General features: G+C 43.8%; 1 protein-coding gene across 5 annotated transcripts; it reads right to left on the reverse strand.

Annotated features, from left to right (window-relative positions):
• Positions 1-489: 489 nt before the first annotated feature.
• Positions 490-27,146, reverse strand: LOC110485432 (NACHT, LRR and PYD domains-containing protein 12). 5 transcript variants are annotated; one of them, XM_036939961.1, is made up of 14 exons: positions 26,649-27,146; positions 26,325-26,551; positions 20,931-20,980; positions 14,006-14,058; positions 13,212-13,454; positions 13,022-13,084; positions 8,871-10,665; positions 6,859-7,089; positions 6,440-6,613; positions 5,323-5,502; positions 2,546-2,719; positions 2,113-2,286; positions 1,973-2,022; positions 490-1,838 (listed from the first exon to the last, which is right to left on the reverse strand). In XM_036939961.1, exons 3-14 carry the CDS (start codon positions 20,936-20,938, stop codon positions 1,177-1,179), a joined length of 3,807 nt encoding a protein of 1,268 aa, XP_036795856.1. In that variant the 5' UTR covers positions 20,939-20,980; positions 26,325-26,551; positions 26,649-27,146; the 3' UTR covers positions 490-1,176. The 5 variants fall into 5 exon arrangements, with proteins under 5 accessions (XP_036795856.1, XP_036795857.1, XP_036795855.1 ...); XM_036939962.1 differs by lacking the exon at positions 26,325-26,551; XM_036939960.1 differs by having other exon boundaries at positions 26,325-27,146.
• Positions 27,147-27,614: the final 468 nt, after the last annotated feature.

Here is a 27,614-nt window from a genome sequence, read left to right on the forward strand (position 1 = left end):
AATAAGTTGCATGGACTCATTCTGTGTACAATAATAGTGGTTGACATGCTGTTTGATTGACTACACCATCTCAGTACCCAACACGTACAATTATCTGTTAGGTCCCTCAATTTCAAGCACAGATTCCACCACAAAGACCAGGGAGGTTTTCCAATGCCTCACAAAGAAGGGCACCTATTGGTACATGGGTGTAAATTTTTTTTTTTTTAAATCAGACGCTGAATATCCCTATGAGCATGTTATGGTGAAGTTACTAATTACACTTTGGACGGTGTATCAATACACCCAGTCACTACAAAGATACAGGCGTCCTTCCTAACTCAGTTGCCAGAGAGGGAGGAAACTGCTCAGGGAATTCACCATGAGGACAATGGGGATTTTAAACAAGCTACATGGTTGAATGGTTGTGATATGAGAAAACCGAGATTGGATCAACAACTTTGTAGTTACTCCACAATACTAACCTAAATGACAGAGTGAAAGGAAGGAAGCCTGTACAGAATTAAAATATTCCAAAACATGCATCCTGTTTGTAACAAAGGCACTAAAAACATACTGCATAAAATGTGGCAAAGAAATTAACTTTTTGTCCCGAACACAAAGCATAATGTTTAGGCCATATCCACCACAACACGTCACTGAGTAGCACTCTTCATATTTTCAAGCATGATGGTGGCTGCATCATGTTATGAGTATCTTTGTCATCAGCAAGGATTAAGACATTTTTTAGGATAAAAAGTTGCTTACCAAGATGACATTGAATGTTCCTGAGTGGCCTAATTACAGTTTTGACTTAAATCCGCTTAAAAATCTATGGCAAGGCTTGATAAAAGCTGTCTAACAATGATCAACAAACAATTTGACAGAACTTGAAGAATTGAACAAATAATAATGGTCCAATATTGTACAATCCAGGTGTGCAAAGCTCTTAGAGACTTACCTAAAACGACTCACAACTGTAATTGCTGCCAACGGTGCTTCTACAAAGTATTGACTCAGTGGTGTGAATACGAATATCTGTCATGATCACAGTCAACAACATTTATCTGTTACAATGTCCATATCTGATGTCCTGATCACTGTCAACAACACCCCATCATGTCACATGGTTGGGTTAGAACAGGAGTGTGACTGTGTTTCCATGGAGACCCAGGTGTTCCTCCAGGACATAGGAGACTACTCTACCTGGCTCAGGGACACTGAAGAGCCCTCATTAGAAACACTAAACCCTGGGTAGAGGGGCTCAGTGAATGTGGTCTGGAATGTGTACACATGGGTCATTGTGTCAGAGTAGATCTCATAGAAGGAAAGTGTGCCGACCAGCCAGTCCAGAAACACTCCTACTCCGAGGCGTGGAGGGGAGGAGGACTGGTCTCTCTGGGGTTGAGGAGGGGAGGAGGACTGGTCTCTCAGGGGTTGAGGAGGGTTGATGAGGCGTGGAGGGGAGGAGGACTGGTCTCTCTGGGGTTGAGGAGGGTTTATGAGGTGTGGAGCATGTATTGTAGTATATTGACTATTGTGGAGGGCACCGTAATGATTCCCACGGCAGATCAGACGCCAGGACTTCTTATTGTATCCAAATTCACCGGCAGAACCATCTCCTTTTCTACTGATGCCTTTACATGTCACTCCAATGTCAGCCAGCCCACTGCACTCTACCTCCCAGTAACAGCGCCCAGTCAGACCCTCTCTACACAACACCTGGGTATAGTGATCAAATCTCTCTGGGTGATCAGGATACGGCTGCTCCTCTTTAACCCTCTCCACCCTTCTGTTCCCCTCAGACAGAGAGAGGTTTCTGTGTGCTGTGTTTGGGTCCAGTGTGAGATCACAGGCATCTGCAGACAAGAGGACAAGTTAGAGGAGAGGGAATTGGTTCGAATTTGTCGGAATGTGTGTGTGTGTTTAATTATACGCCTGTTTGTCAAATGTATTGGTCAATAAACGGATTCCTTATAACTAACACCCTTACATTTCGTCATCAGCTGTGGTTTAACCCAGATCTCTTCTGTATGGTCCACACTGTGGGAGAGACAGAGGAACGGACAGAGCGAGTGAAACACAGTCTGTGTATGTATACAACAATATAATTTTCACAGTAACTGTACTAACTTGAGTTTCTCCAGTCTACAGTGTGGATCCTCCAGTCTAGCAGAGAGCAGCTTCACTCCAGAGTCTCCTGGGTGATTGAAGCTCAGGTCCAGTTCTCTCAGATGGGAGGGGTTTGACCCCAGAGCTGAAGCCAGAGAAGCACAGCCTTCCTCTGTGACTCTACAGAAGGACAGCCTGCAGAGAGAGTTCATCATGATTTTACAACAGGACTGCTGCCCTCTAGTGGTGATAGCTGATACACAGTATATACATATTTCCAATAAAACCAATACTGTTTCTAAATACTAACCTCTGGTTCTCTAGTTTACAATGTGGATTCTCCAGTTAACCCAGTATTTACCTCATTGGTTGAGCTGACTTACTGGCTACTGTAATGATGTTGTGATTTGACAAATCATCTTTGTATTGAGCAGGTATGTTTTGAAATACCAACCTCAGTTTCTCTAGTTGACAGTGTGGATTCCCCAGTCCTGCAGAGAGCACCTTCACTCCTGAATCCTGCAGGTCATTGTGACTCAGATCCAGCTCTCTCAGGTGAGAGGAGTTTGAGCTGAGAGCTGAGGCCAAGGCTTCACACCTTTCCTCTGTCAGGGAACATCCATTCAGCCTAAAGGGGATAATATATTGCAACATGATGAGTAACACGTAAACAACTTTGAAAATAACATTAGAGAAAACATTAAAGACAAAACAAACAATGCCATTAAATCAGGCTAATCAATGGAAATGCATTCTTGACAAAGAAAGTATTTATGGGCAGTGAACAACACAAGTTTTAGTCTGCTAGTGTTAATATGCAGTTGTACCTGTAGTAGATATGAATCTTTGGACCAGGCTTCCAAGTAAAAGCCATTATTATCAATAATAAATATATCTGAATATGCTCTCCGTCTCAATTTGACCTTTACAAACTGTCCAACAATCCATGAGTTCTGGTCATGTGACAAACCCTCCCAAAGTACTGACCTCAGTGTCTGTAGTTTATAGTGTAGATACTGACCTCAGTGTCTGTAGTTTACAGTGTAGATTTTGACCTCAGTGTCTGTAGTTTATAGTGTAGATACTGACCTCAGTGTCTGTAGTTTACAGTGTAGATACTGACCTCAGTGTCTGTAGTTTACAGTGTAGATACTGACCTCAGTGTCTGTAGTTTACATTGTAGATATTGACCTCAGTGTCTGTAGTTTATAGTGTAGATACTGACCTCAGTGTCTGTAGTTTATAGTGTAGATACTGACCTCAGTGTCTGTAGTTTATAGTGTAGATACTGACCTCAGTGTCTGTAGTTTATAGTGTAGATACTGACCTCAGTGTCTGTAGTTTACAGTGTAGATACTGACCTCAGTGTCTGTAGTTTACAGTGTAGATATTGACCTCAGTGTCTGTAGTTTACAGTGTAGATACTGACCTCAGTGTCTGTAGTTTACAGTGTGGATACTGACCTCAGTGTCTGTAGTTTATAGTGTAGATACTGACCTCAGTGTCTGTAGTTTACAGTGTAGATACTGACCTCAGTGTCTGTAGTTTACAGTGTAGATACTGACCTCAGTGTCTGTAGTTTACAGTGTAGATACTGACCTCAGTGTCTGTAGTTTACAGTGTAGATACTGACCTCAGTGTCTGTAGTTTACAGTGTAGATATTGACCTCAGTGTCTGTAGTTTACAGTGTAGATACTGACCTCAGTGTCTGTAGTTTACAGTGTAGATACTGACCTCAGTGTCTGTAGTTTATAGTGTAGATACTGACCTCAGTGTCTGTAGTTTACAGTGTAGATACTGACCTCAGTGTCTGTAGTTTACAGTGTAGATACTGACCTCAGTGTCTGTAGTTTACAGTGTAGATATTGACTTCAGTGTCTGTAGTTTACAGTGTAGATATTGACCTCAGTGTCTTTAGTTTACAGTGTAGATACTGACCTCAGTGTCTGTAGTTTACAGAGTAGATACTGACCTCAGTGTCTTTAGTTTACAGTGTAGATATTGACCTCAGTGTCTGTAGTTTACAGTGTAGATACTGACCTCAGTGTCTGTAGTTTATAGTGTAGATACTGACCTCAGTGTCTGTAGTTTACAGTGTAGATACTGACCTCAGTGTCTGTAGTTTATAGTGTAGATACTGACCTCAGTGTCTGTAGTTTACAGTGTAGATACTGACCTCAGTGTCTGTAGTTTACAGTGTAGATACTGACCTCAGTGTCTGTAGTTTACAGTGTAGATATTGACCTCAGTGTCTGTAGTTTACAATGTAGATATTGACTTCAGTGTCTGTAGTTTACAGTGTAGATATTGACCTCAGTGTCTGTAGTTTACAGTGTGGATACTGACCTCAGTGTCTGTAGTTTACAGTGTAGTTATTGACCTCAGTGTCTGTAGTTTACAGTGTAGATATTGACCTCAGTGTCTGTAGTTTACAGTGTAGTTATTGACCTCAGTGTCTGTAGTTTACAGTGTAGATATTGACCTCAGTGTCTGTAGTTTACAGTGTAGATATTGACCTCAGTGTCTGTAGTTTACAGTGTAGATATTGACCTCAGTGTCTGTAGTTTACAGTGTAGATATTGACCTCAGTGTCTGTAGTTTAGGGTGTAGATATTGACCTCGGTGTCTGTAGTTTACAGTGTAGTTATTGACCTCAGTGTCTGTAGTTTACATTGTAGATATTGACCTCAGTGTCTGTAGTTTATAGTGTAGATATTGACCTCAGTGTCTGTAGTTTACAGTGTAGATACTGACCTCAGTGTCTGTAGTTTACAGTGTAGATACTGACCTCAGTGTCTGTAGTTTACAGTGTAGATACTGACCTCAGTGTCTGTAGTTTACAGTGTAGATACTGACCTCAGTGTCTGTAGTTTACAGTGTAGATATTGACCTCAGTGTCTGTAGTTTACAGTGTAGATATTGACCTCAGTGTCTGTAGTTTACAGTGTAGATACTGACCTCAGTGTCTGTAGTTTATAGTGTAGATATTGACCTCAGTGTCTGTAGTTTACAGTGTAGATACTGACCTCAGTGTCTGTAGTTTATAGTGTAGATACTGACCTCAGTGTCTGTAGTTTACAGTGTAGATATTGACCTCGGTGTCTGTAGTTTATAGTGTAGATACTGACCTCAGCGTCTGTAGTTTACAGTGTGGATACTGACCTCAGTGTCTGTAGTTTACAGTGTAGATATTGACCTCAGTGTCTGTAGTTTACAGTGTAGATACTGACCTCAGCGTCTGTAGTTTACAGTGTGGGTGTTTCAGAGCAGTGAAGAGTTCCCTCCCAACACAATCAGACAGTCCACTGTTCCTCAGGTCCAGGTCCAGTTCTCTCAGAGGTGAGTCTGCTGATTGGAGAACGGAGGCCAGTGATCCCCAGTCCTCTTCAGAGAGTCTAAAGCTAGACAGTCTGTAGAAACAGGGGTAATATCACTCATACAGAGACACATAACAGCATTATTCAGAACCTGTCCTTTCAGATGGTATCACATTTAATACATCAACTCTTAGTGAGGTACATCTGGCATGTAGACATGTATGTAGGTATGTAGACATGTCTGTAGGTATTGTAGTCATGTCTGTAGGCATGTAGTCATGTCTGTAGGTATGTAGTGATGTCTGTAGGTATGTAGTGATGTCTGTAGGTATGTAGTCATGTCTGTAGGTATGTAGTCATGTCTGGTGGTATGTAGTGATGTATGTAGGTATTGTAGTCATGTCTGTAGGTATGTAGTCATGTCTGGTGGTATGTAGTGATGTATGTAGGTATTGTAGTCATGTCTGTAGGTATGTAGTCATGTCTGGTGGTATGTAGTGATGTATGTAGGTATTGTAGTCATGTCTGTAGGTATGTAGTCATGTCTGTAGGTATGTAGTCATGTCTGTAGGTATGTAGTCATGTCTGTAGGTATGTAGTTATGTCTGTAGGTATGTAGTCATTTCTGAAGGTATGTAGTGATGTATGTAGGTATTGTAGTCATGTCTGTAGGTATGTAGTCATGTCTGTAGGTATGTAGTCATGTCTGTAGGTATGTGGTGATGTATGTAGGTATTGTAGTCATGTCTGGTATGTAGTCATGATTGAAGGTATGTAGTCGTATCTGTAGGTATGTGTCTGTCTGTTGGTATGTGTCTGTCTGTAGGTATGTAATAATTTCTGAAGGCATGTAGTCGTATCTGTAGGTATGTGTCTGTCTATAGGCCTGTGGTCATTAAAATAATTCTAAATGAATAAATCATGTCTGTTCACAGTTAATTATTACAGATAATTTTACTCCAACAAACTGTCCAACAATGACTACCTGTTTAGGCTATTGTCATGTGATCAACCCTCCCAGAGTACTAACCGCAGTTTGTGCAGTTGACAGTTCTGATGTTTCAGAGAAGTAAAGAGTTCCCTCCCACCACCATCAGACAGCTTGGTGTCTCTCAGGTCCAGTTCTCTCAGATGTGAGTCGGCTGATTGGAGAGCAGAAGGCAGTAATCCACAGTGCTCTTCAGAGAGTTTATAGCCACCCAGTCTGTAGAAACAGAGACAATATCACTCAGACAGAGTGTGATGTAATGCAGGTCAGGGACACGTACCAGCGTTATAACAAATTCAGCACAGTGAGGTCAAAATCTTCCTCAGATAAGTCTGCCGTGTGTGTCGGAAGTTCTGTGAGTGACAAAACATCATGTTCAAGGAATGATAATTCTACCCCTACCAACAATGATTCATCTTTTATAGTTTTCATCGTGAGAAGACCTCCTCAATACTACTGACCTCAGTGTCTCCAGTTTACAGTGTGGATGTTTCAGTGCAGCGAGGACAACAGTCAGCGCAGCAACGAGAACAGTCAGTCTGGCCTCATCGTCACCATCAGGATCATCGTCACCATCAGGATCACGCTCCCCGATGTCGTCCAGGTGCAGCTCTCTTAGATGTGAGTCTGCTGATTGGAGAATGGAGGCCAGTGATTCGTAGTCCTCCATAGAGAGTTCAAAGCCAATCAGTCTGTAGATACAGAGAAAATATAATTCATTAAGGCTGTGATGATACCAGTATCATGATATCTTTTCCATGGCAAAAATTAAAACACAAAGAAGACCAAACTCTTTGGTCCTTTAAAAACCTGCTGTATGTGTGGTAGCATGGAAAATAATTCAATGTTACTCTGAATGACAACATAATGATGTTAGTTACCAACATTAGGGCTGTGTTCCTAAAGAAGTTAACCTCTCTGGGATGGTTCGGGATGTGAGCGTCCCACCTCGCCAGCCAGGGCGCCAAATTCAAACAACAGAAATCTCATAATTAAAATTCCTCAAACATACAAGTGTTATACACATTTTAAAGATACACTTCTTGTTAATCCAGCCACGGTGTTCGATTTCAAATAGGCCTTACAGCGAAAGCACACCATGCAATTATGTTAGGTCAGCGCCTAGCCACAGAAAACCATACAGCCATTTTCCAACCAAGGAGAGGTGTCACAAAAGTCAGAAATAGTGATTAAATTAGTCACTAACCTTTGATGATCTTCTTCTGGTGGCACTCCCAGGTCTCCATGTTAAACAATAAATGTTTGTTTTGTTCGATAATGTCCCGCTTTATGACCAAAAACCTCCTTTTTGTTTTCGCGTTTTGTCCAGTAATCCGAATGCAGAAGGCGTGTGCACGAATTCCAGATGAAAAGTTTTAAAAAGTACAATAAAATTTAGTATAAACACTCCGATGGTTTTTGTCATAAATAATCAATAATATTTCAACTGGACAAAAGCTTTGTCAATAGGAAAGGAGAAACAAGAAAGGCGCATTCTCGGTCAGACGCATGGCTGCTGAATGGAAATTTCCACTGACCACTGAATGAAAGTGGCCTGAAACAATGGCTAAAGACTGATCACATGTTGAGGAAGCCATAGAGCTCGTGAACGGGGTCCTAATTATTTGTATGGTGTATAGGCTTTCAATGGAAAAACAGCGTTTCAAAATAACAGTACTTCCTTGTTGGATTTTCCTCTGGTTTTTGCCTGGCATATCAGTTATGTTATACTCACATACATTATTTTAACAGTTGTGGAAACTTTAGAGTGTTTTCTATCCAAATCTACTAATTACATGCATATCCTATCTGCTGGGCCTGAGTAGCAAGCAGTTTAATTTGGGCACACATTTCATCCAAAATTCAGAATGCTGCTCCCTACCCTAGTGAAGTTAACTTCTCTGGGATATGTGGTTAGCCTGCTTGGTTAGATGGCTGAAACAGAAACAACTCAAAGGGTTAAGTTTAGGCTTTCATTCCTGGACTTCAAGATTAGGGATATGGTTTGGTGAAGGCTTAAAACAACATAATAAAAAAACACTATTACAATGAGGTATCGCCAATTACTCTCACAGCTTGCTAGAGCGCTGTGTACTCCAGTAGCACGGTGACCTAAGCAGCGCGCTACAACTCCGAGGGTCATGAGTTCATGCCCAGTGCTGGACAATGGTTTTTCATTTTTTTTTTGGTGAGCGCCGAGGAAGGTGTATATCGACATTCTCTGGACTTTTTCAAACACTTCTCGTGTGATGATATTTTACATGGAGATTATTATTTTTGTCGTAGTCGTAAAGGTGGAAGATTACACTAACAATTGGCGGCAATTGAGATCAGCGTGCGGTTGATTTTAGTACGCGTTGATGGCTTAACGAGACATCAGCTGGCGTTAATTTAGTGGCCCTCATTGGTTGCAATCGGTCTGATATAATTATTGATAGATATTGGTGATTTTTGACTTGATGATATTACTTACATGGCCTTTCTCCATTTCCTTACAGCTGGGACCAGTCTCGTACACCCAGGGGACAAGTTGTATGTCCTCAGGTCAATCTCATCCAGCACACCCTTTGACATCAGCAGTGCGTTGGCCAGGGATGAGAAGTGTGCTCCTGCAAGTTCCTTTCCTGTTTGATTTCCTGACTTCAGGAACCTGTCAATGTCCTCATGCACTGAATCATCTTTCATCTCAGTCAAGCAGATGAGTAGATTGATGTACCTATCAGGCGAGACTTGCTCTACGTTCGGCTCCCTGAGGTATTTCTTCATTTCCTTGACAGTCTCTGAGCTGATCTCTGTTTGTGGCAGTAGGTCATGTAACAGTCTCTGGTTGGATTCTGTTGAGATGCCAACGAGGAAGCGGAGGAACAGGTCCAGGTGTCCATTCTCACTCTCCAAGGCTTTATCTACCATCATCTTCAGCAGCACATGCAAGGACAGCTCTGATGACACATCCCCAATGAACGACTCCAGGGCCTTGATGTTCTTGCTCGCACAGCAGTGGAACACGTACAGAGCAGCAAGGAACTCCTGGAAGCTCAGGTGGACAAAGCAGTACACTTTCTTCCGATACAGCCCATACTCTTCTTTCAGGATTTCTGTGCAAAACCCAGAGTACACTGAGGCTTCACTGACATCAATGCCACACTCCTCCAGGTCTTTCTTAGAGAATATGAGATTGCCCTTCACCAGCTGTTCAAATGCAAGTTGTGCCAGTTTGAGAATTATTTCTTTGTTTCTTTCTATGATGATGTCCAGATCCGTCTCCCTTTCCCCATCATACTTATTGCTTTTCAGGTTTGTCTGAATGAGCAGGAAGTGATTGTACATCTCAGTCAGAGTTGTGATCTCTCCACTCTTATCTTCACTCAACATTTGCTCAAGAACCCTAGCAGTAATCCAACAGAAGACTGGTATGTGGCACATGATGTGGAGGCTCCTTGATGTATTAATGTGTGAGATGATTCTCCTGGCCCGGTTCTCATCCTCAACATTCTTCTTAAAGTATTCTTCTTTCTGTTTGTCGTTGAACCCTCGTACTTCTGTCACCTTGTCAATGTACTTACAGGGGACCTGATTGGCTGCTGCTGGTCGGGAGGTTATCCAGAGGAGAGCTTCAGGGAGTAGATTGCCCTCAATGAGGTTTGTCATCAACCTGTCAACTGATGATGTCTCAGTTAGATCAGTCAACTTCTTGTTCTGATGAAAACCTAATGGCAGTCTGCTTTCATCCAGACCATCAAAGATGAACATGACTTTGCAGGTATCATGTATCTTTGCCTCTTCTATCTCTGTAAGTTCAGGGTGGAAGTAACGCAAAAGTCCATGAAGACTGTACTGGTCATCTTGAATCAGATTCAGCTCTCGGAGTGGAAGCACAAAGATGAAATCAACATCCTGATTAGCTTTTCTTTTAGCCCAGTCGAGGATGAACTTCTGCACAGAGACTGTTTTTCCAATGCCAGCGATGCCCTTCATCAGCACAGTTCTGATGGGTCTCTCCTTTTCTCTGTCTTCTCCAGATAAGGGTTTGAAGATGTCATTGCAGTTGATTGGAGTGTCTGTAGATTTTTTTGCCCTGCGTGTATATTCAATCTGCCGGATCTCATGTTCTTTATTAACTCCTTCACTCTGTCCTTGTGTGATGTAGAGCTGTGTGTAGATGCTGTTGAGGGGAGTTTGTTCCACTGCGGTGCCTTCAAACACAAATCCAAACTTCTTCTCCAGACTGTCTTTAAGTTCGTCCTTAATTCTCTTTGTGTCGTCATCCACTGGAAAGAACAACACACTTTAAAACGTCAATAAGTAACAAGTTACAAGAGAAAGTGAGTCTGAGAAAAGTCCAGAAGCGTCACCAAGGATGCAGATTGATACCAACAGGCTCAGAAACAGTTTCTATCTGCAAGACTGCTGAACACTTGAACTGGACTGACCACCTGCACTGACTTTCCACAGCACACATGCACTGACTCATCCACACGCACACAGATATACACTTATCCACACACACACACACACACACACACACACACACACACACACACACACACACACACACACACACACACACACACACACACACACACACACACACACACACACACACACACACACACACACACACACACTCACACTCACACACTCACACACACACACACACACACACTCACACTCACACTCACACTCACACTCACACTCACACTACACACTACACACTCACACTCACACTCACACTCACACTCACACTCACACATCACAACTGGTTAATTATTATTGCTAAATACTGTGCACAATTGACAAAACACACGTACATATTGTACTATAAATTGTGCCTTCATGTATTATAATATTATCGTTGTTATTAAATGTTTATTATAAACTGGGTGGTTTGGGTTCTGGATGCTGATTGGTTAAAAGCTGTGGTATATCAGACATAAAATGGGTGGTTCGAGCCCTTAATTCTGATTGGATGACAACCGTGGTACATCAGACCGTATACCACTGGTATAAGAAAACATTGTATATTTACTGCTCTAATTACGTTGGTAACCAGTTTACAATAGCAATAAGGCACCTCAGGGTTTTTGGTATATGGACACTATATCACTGCTAAGGGCTGGTCATATACCACACCCCCTCGTGCCTTATTGCTTAGATATACCACAGACATTCTATTAATGTTGGTAACCAGTTTATAATAGCAATAAGGCACATTGGGGGTCTGTGGTATATGGACAATATATCACTGCTAAGGGCTGTATCCAGGCATTCCACGTTGCTTTGTGCCTAAGAGCAGCCCTTAGACACGGTATATTGGCCATATACCACACCCCCTCGGGCCTTGTTGCTTAGATATACCACACCCCCTCGGGCCTTGTTGCTTAGATATACCACACCCCCTCGGGCCTTGTTGCTTAGATATACCACACCCCCTCGGGCCTTGTTGCTTAGATATACCACACCCCCTCGGGCCTTGTTGCTTAGATATACCACACCCCCTCGGGCCTTGTTGCTTAGATATACCACACCCCCTCGGGCCTTGTTGCTTAGATATACCACACCCCCTCGGGCCTTGTTGCTTAGATATACCACACCCTCTCGGGCCTTGTTGCTTAGATATACCACACCCCCTCGGGCCTTGTTGCTTAGATATACCACACCCCCTCGGGCCTTGTTGCTTAGATATACCACACCCCCTCGGGCCTTGTTGCTTAGATATACCACACCCCCTCGGGCCTTGTTGCTTAGATATACCACACCCCCTCGGGCCTTGTTGCTTAGATATACCACACCCCCTCGGGCCTTGTTGCTTAGATATACCACACCCCCTCGGGCCTTGTTGCTTAGATATACCACACCCCCTCGGGCCTTGTTGCTTAGATATACCACACCCTCTCGGGCCTTGTTGCTTAGATATACCACACCCCCTCGGGCCTTGTTGCTTAGATATACCACACCCCCTCGGGCCTTGTTGCTTAGATATACCACACCCCCTCGGGCCTTGTTGCTTAGATATACCACACCCTCTCGGGCCTTGTTGCTTAGATATACCACACCCCCTCGGGCCTTGTTGCTTAGATATACCACACCCCCTCGGGCCTTGTTGCTTAGATATACCACACCCCCTCGGGCCTTGTTGCTTAGATATACCACACCCCCTCGGGCCTTGTTGCTTAGATATACCACACCCCCTCGGGCCTTGTTGCTTAGATATACCACACCCCCTCGGGCCTTGTTGCTTAGATATACCACACCCCCTCGGGCCTTGTTGCTTAGATATACCACACCCCCTCGGGCCTTGTTGCTTAGATATACCACACCCCCTCGGGCCTTGTTGCTTAGATATACCACAGCCCCTCGGGCCTTGTTGCTTAGATATACCACACCCCCTCGGGCCTTGTTGCTTAGATATACCACACCCCCTCGGGCCTTGTTGCTTAGTTCTATTCCACTGAGCCGTTCACTTTATGTTGTTATCTTTTCTTATTTCTTATTGTTGTCGTATACCATGTGTATCCTTTACACACGACTAATACAACTTTAAAGTTGTGTGTGTGTGTGTGTGTGTGTGTGTGTGTGTGTGTGTGTACAGTATACAGTGTGTGAGGTTAGCCTTATCAGACATACCGCTGCTCTGCCCAATGCACATAGTCTGTCCATAGCAATCCACCTCCATACAGACAGGCCCACCTGGAAGGAAAGAAGAATATATTCTACTGTAATTCCAACAGACTTCAGTCAGTGGTATCATATGTGGTTTAGAGGACACTGATGAGAGAGAAACAGAGAGAGAGAGAGAGAGAGACAACCAACCTACCTAGCACCTGGACCAAATAAGGCTCTTGCTTCTGAAGGAGCCTATAGAAGGCTGATTTGACTTTTTCTGTGTTTAAGACGTTGTACAGCTCCCTCATCTGATCTGGTCTGGTCCGGGCAGCAAGGATCTTAAGGTACGCCTCAAAGTGGATCATATGCCACTGGAGAAGTTTATCTGCTATGGGTATCACCGTGGTAACCCTCTGAATGAGGACCGCCCTGTTATCATCCACAAATGTAGCATCTGGAGTAGAGAAGGACAGGTATGTTATGCACACACACACACACACACACACACACACACACACACCGTACAAAAACATGCATGTGTTACAAACAAATCCAGGTCAGAAACACATCAAAACATGATAAATATATAGGTAACTGTACAGTATTTATTTTACATACGAGACTCATTTAAAATAACCATTACTTCACAAGGAGACCATTTCTGGTGTTCCACCTCAGATACATTACTACATAATGAGACCATTTCTGGTATTTCACCTCAGATACATTACTACACAAGGAGACCATTTCTGGTGTTTCACCTCAGATACATTACTTCACAAGGAGACCATTTCTGGTGTTCCACCTCAGATACATTACTTCACAAGGAGACCATTTCTAGTGTTCCACCTCAGATACATTACTTCACAAGGAGACCATTTCTGGTGTTCCACCTCAGATACATTACTTCACAAGGAGACCATTTCTGGTGTTTCACCTCAGATACATTACTACATAAGGAGACCACTTCTGGTATTTCACCTCAAGATTAACAGTTTTACTTACCTCTTTCTTCACGTCTCTTCTCTGTCTCAAGCGAATCAAGAGAGTGGGGGGGTCTGGAAGAATAACAAACATGGATACATATTACATGTATAGTATCTGGGCACCGGTAACAGCACCCCCTTTGGCCTCAATCTGGTACTACAACATGGAGACCTCCCTTTGCACTGATAACAGCACCCCCTGTGTCATCAACATGGTACTACAACATGGAGACCACACTAACTTGAAGCATTTCAGGAAACTCTGTCTCACATTTGGTCAAAGGACGTTGCTTCACTGTTGACATTGTCACGGTCTTCTCTCCTCCCTTCAGTGTCCTCCTCTTCTCTCCTCCCTTCAGTGTCTCCCTCTTCTCTCCTCCCTTTACTGTCCTCCTCTTCTGTCCTCCATTTACTGTCCCCCTCTTCTCGCCTCCCGTCAGTGTCCCCCTCCTCTCGCCTTCCTTCAGTGTCCCCCTCTTCTCTCCTTCCTTCAGTGTCTCCCTCCTCTCGCCTCCCTTCGGTGTCCCCCTCCTCTCGCCTCCCTTCAGTGTCCCCCTCCTCTCGCCTTCCTTCAGTGTCCCCCTCTTCTCGCCTCCCTTCAGTGTCCCCCTCCTCTCGCCTCCCTTCAGTGTCCCCTTCCTCTCGCCTTCCTTCAGTGTCCCCTTCCTCTCGCCTTCCTTCAGTGTCCCCCCCCTCTCGCCTCCCTTCAGTGTCTCCCTCTTCTCTCCTTCCTTCAGTGTCTCCCTCTTCTCGCCTTCCTTCAGTGTCCCCTTCCTCTCGCCTTCCTTCAGTGTCCCCCTCCTCTCGCCTCCCTTCAGTGTCTCCCTCTTCTCTCCTTCCTTCAGTGTCTCCCTCTTCTCGCCTTCCTTCAGTGTCTCCCTCTTCTCTCCTCCTTTTGGAGCAGTTGCTCCCCATCTCTTTGTCTCTATGAGATCTGTGAGTGAACACAGAAAATACATCCCAGTATATTGATTTGTATTATATAATATGTAGAAAAACGACTAAATACAATTGCAGATGTTTTTACAATAGCAAAATACAATTCATGAAGGATACAAACGTGTCATTTGACTTGTATTTATGAGTTTAGCATTGACAGGAAATGAAAATCCCCAAATAAACTTGTTGCTGTGAAGAGACTGGTAATGCAATGTCATGACTTCGACTTTCCTTCTTACTGTCACAGAAACAGGAAGTGACTATGGGCGCCATTTTCATATAGAAAACTCCCAGATTCGCTTTCACAAAATGGCGCCCTATGTGTCCAAAACAATGCATCACACTTGAAGAACTTGTGTTGTCATTTCCGGTCACAACTTGTGGACTTGTTTACGTGCTGCTTGCGGTTTGTTGCTAACGTTACTTTACTACCTGCCAACTTTGCAGTTTTTCCTTTTTATTTTTTAAAATTGTTTTTGATATCCTTTTTTTTCTTCCCCTCAACTTTTTCTCCCCGGACACTTTATCTGCACATGGTTCTACAGGACCTCCAACAGCCGAAACTAAGTAGTAGCATTAACATTATGCCTTCTAATTGCAGTTGCTGTACTGATTATATACAGTAGAACGATTGTCTTATGGTGAGGATAGCCGTGCTGCAAGGCCAGCTTCAGACGCCATTGTTAGGCAGTTTAAGAATAGGAAAGGATGAAACAGCGTCTGTGCCACCAGTAAGTACAGATAGTAGTATAAACCCCCTCGCACGATCCCCGCAGCTGGACAATTTTCTCACGGCATCTGGAAGGAAATGCTGTAGGAACGCTCAACCGGTGTCGCTCATTCAGCCGACAGAAACTTTCAACTGGTTCTCCCCATTAAGCAACGAGTCGGAGTCAGAGGGCCGAGCCTTCTCTGGTCTCTCCTCCATCCGTTACTGTATCTGAGCTGCCAAAGCCTCCCACCCTTACCTCTGACAAATTGAAAACCCTAGTCACTGGCGACTCCATTACCAGCGGTATTAGACTTAAAACGAATCATCCAGCGATCATACACTGTTTACCGGGGGGCAGGGCTACCGACGTTAAGGCTAATCTGAAGATGGTGCTGGCTAAAGCTAAAACTGACGAGTGTAGAGAGTATAGAGACATTGTTATCTACGTCGGCACCAACGATGTTAGGATGAAACAGTCAGAGATCACATAGCTTCAGCGTGTAAATCAGCTAGAAAGAGGTGTCACATCGAATAATTGTCTATGGTCCCCTCCCAGTTAGGGGGAGTGATGAGCTCTACAGCAGAGTCTCACAACTCAATCGCTGGTTGAAAACTGTTTTCTGCACCTCCCAAAAGATAGAATTTGTAGATAATTGTCCCTCTTTCTGGGACTCACTCACAAACAGGACCAAGCCTGGCCTGCTGAGGAGTGACGGACTCCATCCTAGCTGGAGGGCTGGTCTCATCTTATCTACGAACATAGACAGGGCTCTAACTCCACAATAAGATAGGGTGCAGGCCAGGCAGCAGGCTGTTAGCAAGCTTGCCAGCTTAGTGGAGTACGCCACTAGCACAGTCAATGTAGTCAGCTCAGCTATCCCCATTGAGACCGTGTCTGTGCCTCGACCTAGGTTGGGCAAAACTAAACATGGCAGTATTCGCCTTAGCAATCTCACTAGAATAAAGACCTCCTCCATTCCTGTCATTATTGAAAGAGATTGTGATATCTCACATCTCAAAATAGGGCTACTTAATATTAGATCCCTCACTTCCAAGGCAGTTATAGTCAATGAACTAATCACTGATCATAATCTTGATTGGCCTGACTGAAACATGGCTTAAGCCTGATGAATTTACTGTGTTAAATGAGGCCTCTCCTCTTGGTTACACTAGTGACCATATCCCCCGCGCATCCCGCAAAGGCAGAGGTGTCGCTAACATTTACGATAGCAAATTTCAATTTACAAAAACAAATTACTGCGTTTTCATCTTTTGAGCTTCTAGTCATGAAATCTATGCAGCCTACTCAATCACTTTTTATAGCTACTGTTTACAGGCCTCCTGGGCCGTATACCGTGTTCCTCACTGAGTTCCCTGGATTCCTATCAGACCTTGTAGTCCTGGCAGATAATATTCACATTTTTGGTGACTTTAATATCCACATACCCACACCAAAAGTCTTTCGGAGCCATCATCGACTCAGTGGGTTTTGTCCAACATATCTCCAGACCTACTCACTGACACAGTCATACTCTGGACCTAGTTTTGTCCCGTGGAATAAATATTGTGGATCTTAATGTTTTTCCTCATAATCCTAGACTATCGGACCACCAGTTTATTACATTTGCAACAAATAATCTGTTTAGACTCCAACCAAGGATCATTAAAAGTTGTGCTATACATTCTCAGACAACACAAATATTCCTAGATGCCCTTCCAGAATCCCTCCACCTACCCAAGGACATCAGAGTACAAAAATCGGTTAACCACCTATCTGAGGAACTACATTTAACCTTGTGTAATACCCTAGATGCAGTCACACCCCTAAAAACAAAAAAACATTTGTCATAAGAAACTAGCTCTCTGGTATACAGAAAATACCTCAGCCCTGAAGCTTCCAGAATATTGGAACGGAAATGGCGCTCAACCAAACAGGAAGTCTTCTGACTAGCTTAGAAAGACAGTACCGTGCAATATCGAAGAGCTCTTACTGCTGCTCGATCATCCTATTTTTCCAACTTAATTGAAGAGAATAAGAACAATCCAAAATGTATTTTTGATACTGTCGCAAAGCTAACCTAAAAGCAATGGATTCAGCGAGTGCTAGCTGGCTGTACTACAGACACCGTTCGTCGTCGTGGGAAAGACTCTTTGTTTTACGAAAAGATTGTTATCTTTTCGTAAAACAAATGATTGCAGTAAAGAGCCAACCTGGATACTAAGGAGATCCTGAGGGAAATCGACGAGTACCAACAGCTTGACGCTATGGAGGAACAACATACTCAATCATGGAAAAATCCGACTACCGTACTAAAGAACTTTAATCTGAAAAAAAGAAAAACAGATTAATCTACAGACACGGACAATTTACTTACCTTTGAAGTAGATGCTAGTAGAGGCTAGTGCTCTGGCTAGAATCCATGAAACACTGGAAAAGTTGTGTGAGAAGGTAGCAGGGCTGAGGGGGGAGTTTAGCCAGAGTGGAATTCTCACGCTCCAAGGAGAAAACAAGGCACTCACAGCCTAGGTAAAAATCCACGATTCCAACATGGATGGTCTACTCAGGGAAAACAGGGTGATGGAGTCGCTACTTGTAGCATGAAAATCTAATTGGACGCATCCAATAATCCAGATGGTGCGATCAGCGGGGGAAGGGAGCTTAAAGGGACCAAATTCGGTCTCAATGACCAATTTCCAAGGTAGATAAATGAACGTCGTAAGAGACTGTATCCGCTACAATGGCAACAAAGGGAGAAGGGTAAGCGTGGCTTTCTCACTGTGGACAAACTCTTTATAGATGGACAGCTATTCCGAGACAGCTCCATTACACCATGGCTGTACTATATTCTATAGGGACTTCAGGTGACGAAAAAAAGAAAGTATGGGAACTGTAAAAATATCTGAACACTATGAAGTGGATATGAACACACACATACTCAATTACATGCTCGCTTACACATACAGACTTATACATACACACACCTGATCTCACTCTATTCTCTCACTCTCTCTTTCTCTCTTTTCTTTTTTCTTCTCTCCCTCGCTCTCTATTGTCGAGAACTGTTTTATAACTTAATGTGTTTATTATTTGTCTCTTTTTTATGTATTTGTCTACAAGTTTATACGTTTACAACAAGCAAGGGGAAGATATCAGAATACGGGCATTGGGGGAATAATAACATATTGTACGAAATACATTTGTACTGTAGTGAAGCCGTATGCTATGGTACCTGCACTACGCTACGGTCACAAGACACAGGCCTCCTTACTGTCCCTAGAATTTCTAAGCAAACAGCTGGAGGCAGGGCTTTCTCCAATGGAGCTGCATTTTTATAGAATGCTCTGCCTATCCATGTGAGATACGCAGATTCGGTCTCAACCTTTAAGTCTTTACTGAAGACTCATCTCTTCAGAAGGACCTATGATTGATTGTAGTCTGGCCCAGGAGTGTGAAGGTGAACGGAAAGGCACTGGAGCGATGAACCGCCCTTGCTGTCTCTGTCTCTCTCTACTGTGATTCTCTGCCTCTAACCCTGTTACGGGGGCTGAGTCACTGGCTTACTGGTGCTCTTTCATGCTGTCCCTTGGAGGGGTGCGTCATTTGAGTGGGTTGAGTCACTGACATGATCTTCTTGTCCGGGTTGGCGACCCCCTCAGGTTCGTGCCGTGGGGGACATCTTTGTGGGCTATACTCAGCTTTGTCTCAGGGTAGTAAGTTGGTGGTTTGAAGATATTCCTCTAGTGGTGTGGGGGCTGTGCATATGCAAAGTGGGTGGGGTTATATCCTGCCTGGTTGGCCCTGTCCGGGGGTATCGTCAGTGTCTCCCGACCCCTCCTGTCTCCGCCTCCAGTATTTATGCTGAGGTAGTTTATGTGTCGGGAGGGCTAGGGTCAGTCTGTTATATCTGGAGTGTTTCTCCTGTCTTATCCTGTGTCTTGTGTGAATTTAAGTATGCTCCCTCTAATTCTTTCTCTCTCCCTCTCCCTCCCCTCCAGGAGGACCTGAGCCCTAGGACCATGCCTCAGGACTACCTGACCTGATAACTCCTTGCTGTCCCCAGTCCACGTGGTCATGCTGCTGCTCCAGTTTCAACTGTTCTGCATGCGGCTATGGAACACTGACCTGTTCACTGGATGTGCTACCTTGTCCTGGACCTGCTGTTTTCGACTCTCTTTACTGTACCTCCTATTGACAAAGATTTTGTCCGGTTGAAATATTATTGATTATTTATGACAAAAACAATCGGAGTGTTTATACTAAATTTTATTGTACTTTTTTTTTAAAATTGTCTGGAATTAGTGCACCCGCCTTCTGCATTCGGATTACTGGACAAAACGCGCAAACAAAAAGGAGGTTTTTGGTCATAAAGAGGGACATTATCGAACAAAACAACATGGAGACCTGGGAGTGCCTCCAGAAGAAGATCGTCAAAGGTAAGTGATTCATTTTAATGCTATTTCGGACTTTTGTGACACCTCTCCTTGTTTGGAAAATGGCTGTATGGGTTTCTGTGGCTAGGTGATGACTCCTTGCTGTCCCCAGTCCACGTGGTCGTGCTGCTGCTCCAGTTTCAGCTAATGGACTTGAAAACGGGTAGAATTTACTCCAAAATGCATTGTGGTTGGATGAGAATCCTGCAATTTTGCCAAGGCAAAAATGCATTGTAGAGACCGAGAAACTCAATGGCAGCAAGCCTATTTGATCATCATCAATACAGGCTACAAGCCTATTTGATCATCATCAATACAGGCTACAAGCCTATTTGATCATCATCAATACAGGCTACAAGCCTATTTGATCATCATCAATACAGGCTACAAGCCTATTTGATCATCATCAATACAGGCTACAAGCCTATTTGATCATCATCAATACAGGCTACAAGCCTATTTGATCATCATCAATACAGGCTACAAGCCTATTGTTTGATCATCGCTGTTTGTTGCTACACCTTCTGGTGTTTTGTAACAGGATGTCTCTTTCTATTCATCAAACGGCACAGTGCACATTTTGGAAACTGGAATTATTACGAACGTGTGTTGAGGAGGAGCCTTTTGAAGTAACCAGATGAAAACAATGTCGGGTTGTGTTTAATTAAGCTACATTTAAAAGCTAATGCATTTAAAAAAAAAGTGAAATGACAAATATTTACTATTAGACCCACAGAGATCCTTTTAATGTAATGGGGATTCTGTAATTCTATGATTAGGTCCATAACACATCTATGTGTGTGCAGAAATAGGAGGTATATTTATATGGTTTAGCTGCAATGTCTCAGATTTAGTACATTACCTTCTCATGTTGGTCCAGAAACGGTGATGGCTACTGATTGGCTGAATACCCTGGGCACAGGGAGGGGGGTGGGTGGGTGGAGTTGTCAACAAATTAGCATGACAGAAATATGACGGCAAGTTTTTTTTTTAAATGGCAGTTTCTTAGAGAAGATAGAGTGCCTCTAGAAAGTATATAGACCCTTCCACATTTAGTTGCATTTTGTTGCGATAAAAATACATTGATCTACACAGAATACTCCATAATGTCAGAGTGAAACAAAAATTCTATGCATTTTTGAAACTAAAATATAGTCATTCACCCCAAAGTAGTTCAGAAGTCAAATTTGGCAAATTACATAATAAGTTACATGGATTCAGTCTGTTTGAAATAATTGGGATTGACGTGACTTTTGAATGACTATCCCTTCCTTTGTGCCCCATACATACAACATCTGTTGTACAACAAGTATTTTCCACGTCTGTACAACAAGTATTGCATTTCATGCACAGATCCAACTACAAAGACCGGGGATCTTTATAAACGACTCATAAAGAAGGGGCAGTGATTGGTCGATGAGTAACGATAAAAATCAGACATTGAATATCTGTTTAAGCACGGCCAAGTTAATAATGATGCTGTGGATGATGAATTATACCACTCAGACACATCAGACACAGCTGCAGGACAGAAAGCAAACCGCATAGGCATGTCCCCATGAGACCACTGATAAGATAATTACAATTATCTTTTCGCTTTAGCGCCATCTGTATCTAATAGAGCAGATGTAGTCTGAGGTGTGGAAGTCAGCCGTCTGTATCTAATAGAGCAGATGTAGTCTGATGTGTGGAAGTCAGCCTTCTGTATCTAATAGAGCAGATGTAGTCTGATGTGTGGAAGTCAGCCGTCTGTATCTAATAGAGCAGATGTAGTCTGATGTGTGGAAGTCAGCCGTCTGTATCTATTAGAGCAGATGTAGTCTGATGTGTGGAAGTCAGCCGTCTGTATCTAATAGAGCAGATGTAGTCTGATGTGGAAGTCAGGACGTCTGTATCTATTAGAGCAGATGTAGTCTGATGTGGAAGTCAGGACGTCTGTATCTATTAGAGCAGATGTAGTCTGATGTGTGGTAGTCAGCCGTCTGTATCTATTATAGCAGATGTAGTCTGATGGTTGGAAGTCAGGACGTCTGTACCTAATAGAGCAGATGTAGTCTGATGTGTGGTAGTCAGCCGTCTGTACCTAATAGAGCAGATGTAGTCTGATGTGTGGAAGTCAGGACGCCTGTATCTATTAGAGCAGATGTAGTCTGATGTGTGGAAGTCAGCCGTCTGTACCTAATAGAGCAGATGTAGTCTGATGTGTGGAAGTCAGCCGTCTGTACCTAATAGAGCAGATGTAGTCTGATGTGTGGAAGTCAGCCGTCTGTACCTAATAGAGCAGATGTAGTCTGATGTGTGGAAGTCAGGACGCCTGTATCCATTAGAGCAGATGTAGTCTGATGTGGAAGTCAGCCGTCTGTACCTAATAGAGCAGATGTAGTCTGATGTGTGGAAGTCAGCCGTCTGTATCTAATAGAGCAGATGTAGTCTGATGTGTGGAAGTCAGCCGTCTGTATCTAATAGAGCAGATGTAGTCTGATGTGTGGAAGTCAGGACGTCTGTACCTATTAGAGCAGATGTAGTCTGATGTGGAAGTCAGGACGTCTGTATCTAATAGAGCAGATGTAGTCTGATGTGTGGAAGTCAGACGTCTGTATCTAATAGAGCAGATGTAGTCTGATGTGGAAGTCAGGACGTCTGTACCTATTAGAGCAGATGTAGTCTGATGTGGAAGTCAGCCGTCTGTATCTAATAGAGCAGATGTAGTCTGATGTGGAAGTCAGGATGTCTGTATCTAATAGAGCAGATGTAGTCTGATGTGGAAGTCAGGACGTCTGTATCTATTAGAGCAGATGTAGTCTGATGTGGAAGTCAGGACGTCTGTACCTATTAGAGCAGATGTAGTCTGATGTGGAAGTCAGGACGTCTGTATCTAATAGAGCAGATGTAGTCTGATGTGTGGAAGTCAGGACGTCTGTATCTAATAGAGCAGATGTAGTCTGATGTGGAAGTCAGGACGTCTGTATCTATTAGAGCAGATGTAGTCTGATGTGGAAGTCAGGACGTCTGTACCTATTAGAGCAGATGTAGTCTGATGTGGAAGTCAGGACGTCTGTATCTAATAGAGCAGATGTAGTCTGATGTGTGGAAGTCAGGACGCCTGTATCTAATAGAGCAGATGTAGTCTGATGTGGAAGTCAGGACGTCTGTATCTAATAGAGCAGATGTAGTCTGATGTGTGGAAGTCAGCCGTCTGTATCTAATAGAGCAGATGTAGTCTGATGTGGAAGTCAGGACGTCTGTACCTATTAGAGCAGATGTAGTCTGATGTGGAAGTCAGGACGTCTGTACCTAATAGAGCAGATGTAGTCTGATGTGAGGAAGTCAGCCGTCTGTACCTATTAGAGCAGATGTAGTCTGATGTGTGGAAGTCAGCCGTCTGTACCTAATAGAGCAGATGTAGTCTGATGTGTGGAAGTCAGCCGTCTGTACCTATTAGAGCAGATGTAGTCTGATGTGTGGTAGTCAGCCGTCTGTACCTATTAGAGCAGATGTAGTCTGATGTGTGGGAGTCAGCCGTCTGTACCTAATAGAGCAGATGTAGTCTGATGTGTGGAAGTCAGCCGTCTGTACCTATTAGAGCAGATGTAGTCTGATGTGGAAGTCAGCCGTCTGTACCTATTAGAGCAGATGTAGTCTGATGTGTGGAAGTCAGCCGTCTGTATCTATTAGAGCAGATGTAGTCTGATGTGTGGAAGTCAGCCGTCTGTATCTATTAGAGCAGATGTAGTCTGATGTGTGGTAGTCAGCCGTCTGTATCTATTAGAGCAGATGTAGTCTGATGTGTGGTAGTCAGCCGTCTGTATCTAATAGAGCAGATGTAGTCTGATGTGTGGAAGTCAGCCGTCTGTATCTATTAGAGCAGATGTAGTCTGATGTGTGGAAGTCAGCCGTCTGTATCTAATAGAGCAGATGTAGTCTGATGTGTGGTAGTCAGCCGTCTGTACCTATTAGAGCAGATGTAGTCTGATGTGTGGAAGTCAGCCGTCTGGCAGGAGAGAGTCATTGGGAGGGAGAAGTTCTGACTGAATGCACATTTGAGAACTAGAACGGTACATTTACTTTGTGCTTTTTTTATTGACCAATCACAAGTGGGGCGCCCTAATGGGTGGGCCGCCACTGGTCCCCCCCCAAAAAATGCAGCACCTGAACAGTGGCCAAAACTATCTCTCTGTCTTACTACAGTATGTGTAGCCTATGTATCTGATGCTGTCTGGACAAAAAGAGTAGGTCTTTTCAGATAGATGGTCTACACGTTCTGTGACAGAGGAGCGTGGTTTCGCTCGCTTGGACGCTTTATCTTAGATAGATTTTCTGTTGGTGCGCGTCTTGGTCAAATAAATGCTACATTTTGGACAGGCAAGGAGGTACGGTAGGGCGGCCCAGACCCCCTAAGGCAAGGAGGTACGGCAGGGCGGCCCAGGCCCCCTAAGGCAAGAAGGTACGGTAGGGCGGCCCAGACCCCCTAAGGCAAGGAGGTACGGTAGGGCGGCCCAGACCCCCTAAGGCAAGGAGGTACGGCAGGGCGGCCCAGACCCCCTAAGGCAAGGAGGTACGGTAGGGCGGCCCAGACCCCCTAAGGCAAGGAGGTACGGTAGGGCGGCCCAGACCCCCTAAGGCAAGGAGGTACGGCAGGGCGGCCCAGACCCCCTAAGGCAAGGAGGTACGGTAGGGCGGCCCAGACCCCCTAAGGCAAGGAGGTACGGTAGGGCGGCCCAGACCCCCTAAGGCAAGGAGGTACGGTAGGGCGGCCCAGACCCCCTAAGGCAAGGAGGTACGCTAGGGCGGCCCAGACCCCCTAAGGCAAGGTGGTACGGTAGGGCGGCCCAGACCCCCTAAGGCAAGGAGGTACGGTAGGGCGGCCCAGACCCCCTAAGGCAAGGAGGTACGGTAGGGCGGCCCAGACCCCCTAAGGCAAGGAGGTACGGTAGGGCGGCCCAGACCCCCTAAGGCAAGGAGGTACGGTAGGGCGGCCCAGACCCCCTAAGGCAAGGAGGTACGGTAGGGCGGCCCAGACCCCCTAAGGCAAGGAGGTACGGTAGGGCGACCCAGACCCCCTAAGGCAAGGAGGTACGGTAGGGCGACCCAGACCCCCTAAGGCAAGGAGGTACGGTAGGGCGACCCAGACCCCCTAAGGCAAGCCCAGAACGCCGGCCCTGCCTTTTATTGACACCTGTGGTGCATGTGTACAGTAACGTACAGTAGTGGACAGTTAAGTGCCATCACCCTCTACCACAGATGGAGAATAAACTATCATAAGTGTTTTCCTTTCCTATTAGCATTACACGTTGTTGATATGGTAATTGCAAATGCTTAGAATTTTTACCAAATGATTTAGTTAATGTTTGTCCTATTACTTTTTATTGTGATATGTGATATGGTGATTGCATATGTACAGTAACGTACAGTAATGGACAGTTAAGGCAGAACATTATTAAAGTTGAACTGGAATCCATGGGCATCTCTGCTGAAACCAACCAAGTAATACAGAAAGTCCTGTACAGGGAAGAAATTCCATCTACTTTCACACCTGTTCATAATGAAATCAGAGATAGAGCGCCCTCTACAGGTCAGATGACAGAAGCACACTCACAGACGGACTACGACAGATATCCTGTCCCGGAATCCCACTACCCAATCACAAACAGATCACCACACATCCTGATTGGAGGATGCTGTCTGGAGAGGTGAGCAACAGTCATTCTACCACTGGAGGGCGATCTCCCTCCATATCCGACTTTGTGTCCAGTGACACAACCTGACTACATGGGAGAATCTCAATTGGTTATTCCCTTGTGTCCTCTCCTCGTGTCCTTCTCAAAACCCATTGGAGGAGAAGGTCAGAGGGGAGGGACTTCCCAATGGCTCCTGACAGATAAATGTAACTCTTCACCCAGTACTACCAAAGACTGAATCCTAGCAATTACGGGTGACATTTTCCAGGTGCAAAACTGTTCATAACGTTTACAATTTTGCTGTGAAGTGACTTCATGCAATGACATGACTTTACTGCTGATTTTACTGCTGCAGAAACAGAAAGTGACTATGGGCACCATTTTTGTGGTGCAAAAGAGCACAGATCTGTGTTTAAAAAATATATATATTTGATTGTTTTTCTATATTATGTATTAGTAATAACAATGCAACACACTTGAAGAAGGACAAAGCAAGATATTCTGACAAAAATGGCTATGAATAGGTTAGTGAATAGGATGAATTTTAAATTAAACCTCTTCTTTCTCTCCTCTTTTACCTCCTTTCTCACTCATCCATATTCCTCTCTTCTTCTCTTTTTATCCTCCTTGTCCCCTATAGGCCTCCATATTCCTCTCTTCTTCTCTTTTTATCCTCCTTGTCCCCTATAGGCCTCCATATTCCTCTCTTCTTCTCTTTTTATCCTCCTTGTCCCCTATAGGCCTCCATATTCCTCTCTTCTTCTCTACTTTATCCTCCTTGTCCCCTATAGGCCTCCATATTCATCTGGTGATTTAATCATTGAGTGCATTTGACTTCCTCTTTTATCATATCATCTGAACATATTATTAAACTGAAATGTTTACTGAAGTAAGTTTCTTACCCTTCTGGTGAAGTTATTAGTAAGGTTAGTTTTTCTCAGAGTTGTGGTTTCATCTCTGCCATGCTGTTACTGAGACAACAGGAAGTAGCTACGTGAATGTGTCAGCAACACATTTGTGAAAAAAGGAAACGCCTCTTTGTACATCCTGTTGTTTTGGTTTCTGTCAAGGACGCTTCTTACTTTTCCCCAACGCAGTTAAGCCAAAACCACACCCCATTATTCAGAGGGGCGTTCTACTAGGCTCCCATTGGCTAGCTAACATTGTCACACTCACAGGCAATCAGCACAGATCCAGTGACCTTCCAAGGTAAGGATGGAAAGTGTAATTGAACAATTAGCTGCCTACCGTGATGCAGGCCTATTATTATCATGTTTGGTAACATTTTCCCATGTATTTAATTTTAGAGTTTGAATGAGTTGTAAAAATGTCCCAGAGAACTCTGTTGAATTCCCGAAATTGAAGGCCAGCTAAGTTAACCTAGGCTACTTAATGTTACAAGCTCAGTATTTGAAGTTGTTATATTATCAGTAGTAGTCTATTATTAGGTAAAAGCATTTGCATATTATTCTGAATTTCTCAAATATGTATGTCGAATACGCTGTGCTACAGCCATTGAATCTGTCTTTGAGTGTTAACCTTTTGCGTGTAGGGGGCAGGATTTTCGTTTTTGGCTAAAAAAATGTACCCATTTGAAACTTCCTATTTCTCAGCCACAGAAACTAGAATATGCATATAATTGACAGATTGGGATAGAAAACACTCTAAAGTTTCCAAAACTGTAAAAAATAATTCCTCAAGCATACAAGTATTTTACACCATTTTAAAGATAGAATTCTCGTTAATCCAGCCACAGTGTCCGATTTCAAAACGGCTTTACGGCGAAAGCACCACAAACTATTATGTTAGGTCAACACCAAGTCACAGAAAAACACAGCCATTTTTCCAGCCAAAGAGAGGAGTCACAA

This window comes from Oncorhynchus mykiss, chromosome 13 (genome assembly GCF_013265735.2).
Source record: "Oncorhynchus mykiss isolate Arlee chromosome 13, USDA_OmykA_1.1, whole genome shotgun sequence".
Lineage (NCBI taxonomy): Eukaryota > Metazoa > Chordata > Actinopteri > Salmoniformes > Salmonidae > Oncorhynchus > Oncorhynchus mykiss.